Source organism: Puccinia triticina, chromosome 9A, assembly GCF_026914185.1.
Source record: "Puccinia triticina chromosome 9A, complete sequence".
Classification (NCBI taxonomy): Eukaryota; Fungi; Basidiomycota; class Pucciniomycetes; order Pucciniales; family Pucciniaceae; genus Puccinia; species Puccinia triticina.
Window position 1 is genome coordinate 5,526,069 of NC_070566.1, and position 6,564 is coordinate 5,532,632.

A 6,564-nucleotide genomic window follows, 5' to 3' on the forward strand; every position below is an offset into this window, starting at 1 on the left:
GGTGGCCCTGGGCCAAGCTACCCCACTGCAAGAAAAACTCTAGAAACTGCTTGCAGTTGAGATTCAAGAGCTCAAGGCAAGCTGTGTCTCATGCAAGAATCAAGAACTGGTTGATTACATGCAAATTGCATAATTTATGCAAGAGTGATTTTAAGCTCCAAAAAACTGAGTACAGGCTCCAAAATACTGAGTTGATACCTGTGCAAATTCCCCTTTCATGTGCACATATCCCTTTTTATGCATTCACCCCTTTCATAATGTGTCCATACCCTTTTATATGCACATACCCCTTTCACGTGCATGTATCCCTTTCATGTGCATGTATCACTTTCACAATGTGTACATACCCCTTTCATCATGTGTTCATGAAACTTTCATGTTTACATGTCCCCTTTGAGTTTTTTACATCCCTTTCAATACCCCTTTCATCATTCAGGTTTACATACCCCTTTGATGTTTACATATCCCTTTCATGTGCAAATACCCCTTACTGCACATACTCCTTTCATACGTACAAACCCCTTTCATCATGTGTCAATATCCCTTTTATGTGTTAATACACCTTCTCACATTCCCCTTTCATGCTTACATATTAATTTCTTATGTGCATATCCCTTTCATGTGTACACACTAGAGATCAACAAAATGGACCCGGGTACCGGTTGCACCGCCGGTACCCGCGCGTTTTTTGCCGAAATCAGGCATGCGGCACCGCATCCGGCACCGCTGGGCGGGTACCAGCGGTCTTTTTGGCGGGTACCATGGGTACCAGTTGAGTTTTTCTTCCCAAATCACTCTCCCTGGGACTTTGAAATAAATAAAAAAGAAAACATGTATACTAGAGATGGTCACTTTGAATCTGGGTACCCGCTGTGTTTTTTCCCCATTTCTGGACACCAGGGGACATATGTTCCCACTTCCCGGGGAGTGCCAGAGCTGAATTTGATATGAGTTTTGGCCGGATGTGAGCCTGATGTGCATCAGTAACTCATCCCTAAATCAATTGAAGTGGATGCAGAAGTGAGTCAAAAGTCAGTCAGAATTGATTTGGGAGTCAACACAATGTTGTGTAGAATTCTTTTGTTTTCTAGGCACAACTAGAGGAAAAAATATGACGAAATGATATTTCCCCCCAAGTCCAACTCATCAATTGCTCCTGTTTGATGATGTCAAAGGATAGGAAAGCAAAATTGCCATTCTTGAATCTAATTCCTGTAAAAAAAATGAGTTTCTTGTAATTCACATTATATGCCTTCATGTACAAAATTAAAGTAAAATTCAACTTGGTATTATTGGGTTTAGAATTTCAGAATGTGATAATGTTGCAGTAAAATTAGTGAAACCCATTTTCTTGGAAATGCTATAATTAATTTGAATTTGGCTAAAAAAATGGTGAAAAAATATTGTATTGGGGTGAAAGTCTGAGGTAATCACCCCAGTTTGGCCACATATCCTGGCCACTTCAAAAAAATGATTGTGTGATTTTTTTTTTTTTTTTTTTTTTTGCTTTTCAAAATCCACATGTGCACATGCAAGTGAAATTTTTTGCACTTTGCTAATAGTCACCCTAATGTACGTGCATACATTGAGGTGGAAATATCACAGGATGGGCCTTTCACAGCCACATGAAAAGTGAAAACTTTGTTTCAAGACACCAATTGTCCCCCTGATGTACGCGAGTACATGAGGGGGACAATATGACATACTGCGCCTTTCACATCCCCATGAAAAGGACACACTGGTCATGGAGCCAAGAAAGGCCTATATTTTGGATGAGTTCTGGATGAATTCCAGATGAGTTCTGGATTATTCCTTGGCAAGTTATGGTTTATTTCATGATGATTTCCAACTGATTTCAAGCTGACTTCCAGTCTTGTTCATACCTATTCAATATCTCTTTACCAAAGGCCTCCAGCACACTTATGGAAAAAAGTTACGGTAAGGCACTCCCTGGGGAGTGGGAACATATCTCTCCTGGTGTCTGGAAATCCACATCCAATGGCAGATACCCGCTGTTATGGGCGGATACCCGCCCCTCAAAACGCACTTCAGACAAAAAGATAAATATTTTATTACTACATATATAAGGGCAGCTACCCGCGCGGGTATCAGCAGATAGGCGCCCCTCAAAACGGGCTTAAGACAAAAAAAATATCAATTGGGTCCAGCGACTCAATGAGAGTTATGGCGCTCATGCGCAGTTGTGACGTGGCAGCGCTACCAGGCGCGCCAACCACATGTACAGCGCCATAAATCTCATTGAGTCGCGGGACCCAATCATAATTCATGGAGTTGCGGGACCCAATAGTTTACACACTTGTCAGATTAAACCTAATTCATTGAGTCGCAGGACCCAATTGGAGGAACTTAGAGCTTGCGGATCAACATTTTTGATATCTGCTGAGCAGTACTTGCAGCGGTACCCGGGTACCACACCGCTTTTATCAAAAAAACAGGCACCCGGCACCACCTGGCGGGTGCAGGGCTGGTGCGGGTGGTACCCGCCAGGCGGTGCCATGTACCTATCAACGGGTCCATTTTGTTATTCTCTAGTACAAACCCTTTCTGCGTTATTCTGGCTGGATTCAATGGCACATGGAGTGTTTAATAAAATATAATAAAAGGGTGCTCAGGTGGATGCTCACTTTCAAGGTTGAACATTTGCCTCAGCCTACTGCATGATTGCCACAGAATGTTCTGCATTGGGATGCTGAACAAGGTATAAAATCAAGGTGCACAAGCACGGAATTTGGGTGCTTGAGTCCAGCTTGACCTGAGGCTTGATTCAAGCTTGCTGCATCTCAACTGCAAGCAGTTTCTAGAGTTTTTCTTGCAGTGCCTGGTCCCCCGACCGGGGATGGGCGGTTCCTGGGTACCGCACCGCTTTTTGCCAAAAAACAGGCACCCAGCACCGCATCTGGCACCGCCTGGAGGGTGTGGGGCGGGTGCGGGGGGTAGCCGCTCACGGGTGCTGGGTACCGGTTGACATTCTCTATATATACATATTGCTTAGTAAATATGTGCTGTTCTTTTTCCAATCTTTGTTGGATAGATATTTTGTTGGATAGGTACTCTGTGTACTTTTGCATGCCTTGGCTGGAGAAAAGAACAGCAGTGGGGGAGAGCCTCCTTTTATAGACACTAGAGGCCAAGGCGGCTACGCCGCTGCAGGGGAAACAGCCTCACATCAAAACCTACCCCAAACAGTTTTTTCAACAAAAGGCTGGTACCCTGAGAAAATTATGTGCCTTCAGAGTGCAGTTCCAGGATTCAACTCAAACAATTGTGGCCTCCAAAATCACACTTTCCATTTTTATGTCAAGAATGTTGCCTGAGTTAGAGATTGCCAGTGGGTACCCGTTTGGCGGTACCTGGCACCCGTTGGCGGGTACCTGCCACTGCCCTTTGAGTACCCGTCCGCAGGTGCTGGGTATACAATTTGGGCTGAAAAATCTCCGGGTACCTGGGTACCAAACAGCTACCCGTTGTTGTCAGCCGCAGTTGTGCACTCCAAGTGAGCTTGATGGCCGGCCCGGGCCATCAACGTCATCCCACTCAATGGCTGGCCATCAAGTGGGATGATGAGTCCACACCCTGCTTGATGACCGGACATCAAGCGGAGTACACACCCCTCTTGATGGCCGGACATCAAGAAGGATACACGTCCCACTCGTCCAGTCATCAAGCGGGGCATGTACGGGGCATGTAATCCGCTTGATGACCGGACATCAAGCGGGATACATGTCCCACTCAATGGCTGGTGCCCTTGATGACCAGCCATCAAGTGGGATGTGCACTCAATGAACATTGACCGGTTGCCGAGTACACACCCTGCTTGATGAACGGTCATCGAGAGGGGTACACACCCTTGATGAACGGTCATTGAGAGGGGTGCACACCCTTGATGAACGGTCATCAAGAGGGGTACACACCCTTGATGACCGGCCATCTTTGAGCGGAGTACATACCCCCACATCCCACGCGATGATTGGGCATCAAACGGGGGGATCACGATGGCTGGCCACTGAGCGGGGTGTGTACTCCACTCGATGATCGGCCATCAAGAGGGGTGCGTACATACCCCACTCAATAGTCCACTTGCAAAATGCAGTGGCGGTACCCGCGGTACCCGCCTCAAGTACCGCCGGTACCTGTCGGCGGGTGCCGTGTCCGGGTCCGGGTGTCTAAAACTGGAGAAATTTGTAGCACGTACCCGCACCCGTCGCGGGTACCCGGACCCGTTTGGCCATCTCTAGCCTCAGTCAGCAATACTGGATTCCTGAACTTTGATTAATTGCACAATATTATCCTTGTAAGATAATTTAAACCACACTTCTAATCTCAATTGAATTCAATTTCATGCTTTGGATTACAGGAATCCACACAAAACTTCAGAGACAGATCAACACAAAATGTCAGAGACCAAATCAAAGTATCTTCATCACTTGTAAATTAGTAAGTTTATAAAACCGTACAGCCTGAGAGTATCTTATTGAAGACAAGTGCGTTGGGCTTGGCGGCGCAGCGGGCCTGGTCGACCCAGCACATGGTGTTGCGGCGACGGACAGTTATCCCATTAGATAACCCATTCCTGTTTGCTGAGGACGTGGATTTCTCTGAGGATGAGGTTATCCATATTGTTTGAGAAGCCACCGTAGTCTGGAGAGCGTCCTGTGGGGACAAGGGATCCCTGTGAGACCCTTGTTCAAGAGGCTAATTAGTTAAGCTATGTCAGCCTTAGAGACACATCAAGTATCCAAAAGACTGCAATAACTTAGTAAATAATAATAATTATTGAATTATTATTGCAGAATTAGATTCCTCATCATAAATTAAGGGGGGTCACCCACTTAAAGTAACCCCTTATTCCTATTCCTTCATGTACTAATTGTATAATTAAGAATTGGCCCCAGAAAGCGCCCAAAAATAGTATTACATACAAAAATTAAGTAAAAAAACAATGTACATAAGAATAAAATGTTGTACATTTAAGAGTAATATTACTCCCAGAAGATAGTCGAGAGCATGCCGGTCTTGAATGCGGCAAAATACTGGGGGAAAACAAGGTCAGTTGTTTTTTTGCCACAGGTTTGGGTGAAAGCGGGGGGAGGAGACAAACGGGGTAGATTTTAGAGCTAGAGGGAATGAGTCCACTGTTGAGGAAGAAGGAGGAGAGGATGACAACGGCATAGAAGTAGAAGAAGTGGAAGATTTCCTTCCGGCTGATGGCGGTATATTTGGAGCGGATGTGGAGGATCATGAGGAGGAGCATGATGAGGGCAATGATGTGGATGAAGACAACAGTGGGCTGGAAGAGGATGACCCTTTTTGCCGTAAGTGACACACCAGGCCCGTTCCAGTCCGTAATTCAGCGTATTTTCCAGGCGCTTGGGTCCTTCTTGCAGTAGCCATTGATGGAGTTGCTGTTGATGACAAGTTTGCCTTTCAAGGTACTGACATCACCCTTGAATCAGCCGCGAGTTGAGTCGTACTTGAACATGTAAACCTAGGAGAAAGAAAGATCAGAGGTGAGATTTCGGCCAGGGGTAAGGGTTCACGTGAGCTTACCATGTACTCAAGATGGATGATCTGAAGGTCATTTCTGAGGTCACCCACTTGGTTAGTCCGTCTTGTTCATGGAAGCCAGGTGTAGGGCTTGATGCCCGGGAAAGGGAAAGATGTGATTGGGTCTAGGTTGCGCAGCAGCCCTCACAAACCAACTTGATTTGCAAGGACAGCTGTCAACCACAATGTACTCAACATCTCGGCGCACATGCAAAATACAGACAAGCTGAACTTTTTGACGTGGCATTGATACCCACCTGTCCTGGTTCAGTTGAATATGAAGAAAGGTTACAAGGGATAGTGCGTTTTGAGTGTGGTCAAGCTCAAAAAATGGATGGGTGGGGGGCAAATCAGGTGGCGCGGGGGGCGTAGGTGGCGCAGGGGCCATGGCGAATGAGCATTACAAAAAAATTTTTGCCTTGATTGGGCTGTAAACTTGCTGGAGGGAGGTGGTCTTGAGGGCTTGCTGCAAGGGCCGAGGTGAGGCTGGAAGGGTCTGGCTGGCTCGGGGGAAATGAGCAAAGGGTTAGACGGTATTGATTGGGTTGCACGTATGTCAATGGGGAGGGCGTGTTTGAGTGGTCGGAGCCGTGGTTACGAGATGTGGATTGTTGTTGGTTGGTCGGGCAACGGTCTTTGGAGGACGCCCGTGGCAAGACTTTTAGTGGTGTATGGTCGTGGCTTGAGGTCTGCATTGTTGTTGGGTGGATGTTTTGAGATTAATGGGCGAGGAGGAGGGATTATAAAAGGAGAGGTGGGCTCGGTGTGATTTTCCTCAGGCAACCCACAAGCTGTAATTCTAGCCAGGGGCATCTCACCCCCATCCACTGTTGCATTTGCGCATTCTGCCGGGGGATATTTGTGGGCCCCCCCTTGTGCTTTAGGGCTGGGGGTATTCCTCCCAACGCTTTTTAACCCTGCTAGACAGGGATGGGCGTTGGGCCACAGTGCGTCAGCTTGCTGCGCTAGGTGGCTGGGTGCGGGCGCTTTTGGGTTTTG

At 46.9% G+C, this 6,564-nt stretch overlaps 2 protein-coding genes across 2 annotated transcripts; both read right to left on the reverse strand.

Annotated features, from left to right (window-relative positions):
• Positions 1 to 4,576: 4,576 nt before the first annotated feature.
• On the reverse strand, positions 4,577 to 5,600 carry PtA15_9A542 (uncharacterized protein; the record flags this gene model as incomplete). The annotated part of the gene is made up of 3 exons (XM_053172762.1): positions 4,577 to 4,690; positions 5,120 to 5,324; positions 5,569 to 5,600. The coding sequence occupies 3 exons, from the start codon at positions 5,598 to 5,600 to the stop codon at positions 4,577 to 4,579; spliced, it is 351 nt and encodes a 116-aa protein (XP_053023970.1).
• A 315-nt stretch (positions 5,601 to 5,915) lies between these two features.
• Positions 5,916 to 6,260, reverse strand: PtA15_9A543 (uncharacterized protein; the record flags this gene model as incomplete). Its single annotated transcript, XM_053172763.1, has 1 exon — positions 5,916 to 6,260. The coding sequence occupies one exon, from the start codon at positions 6,258 to 6,260 to the stop codon at positions 5,916 to 5,918; it is 345 nt and encodes a 114-aa protein (XP_053023971.1).
• Between the last annotated feature and the right edge of the window lie 304 nt (positions 6,261 to 6,564).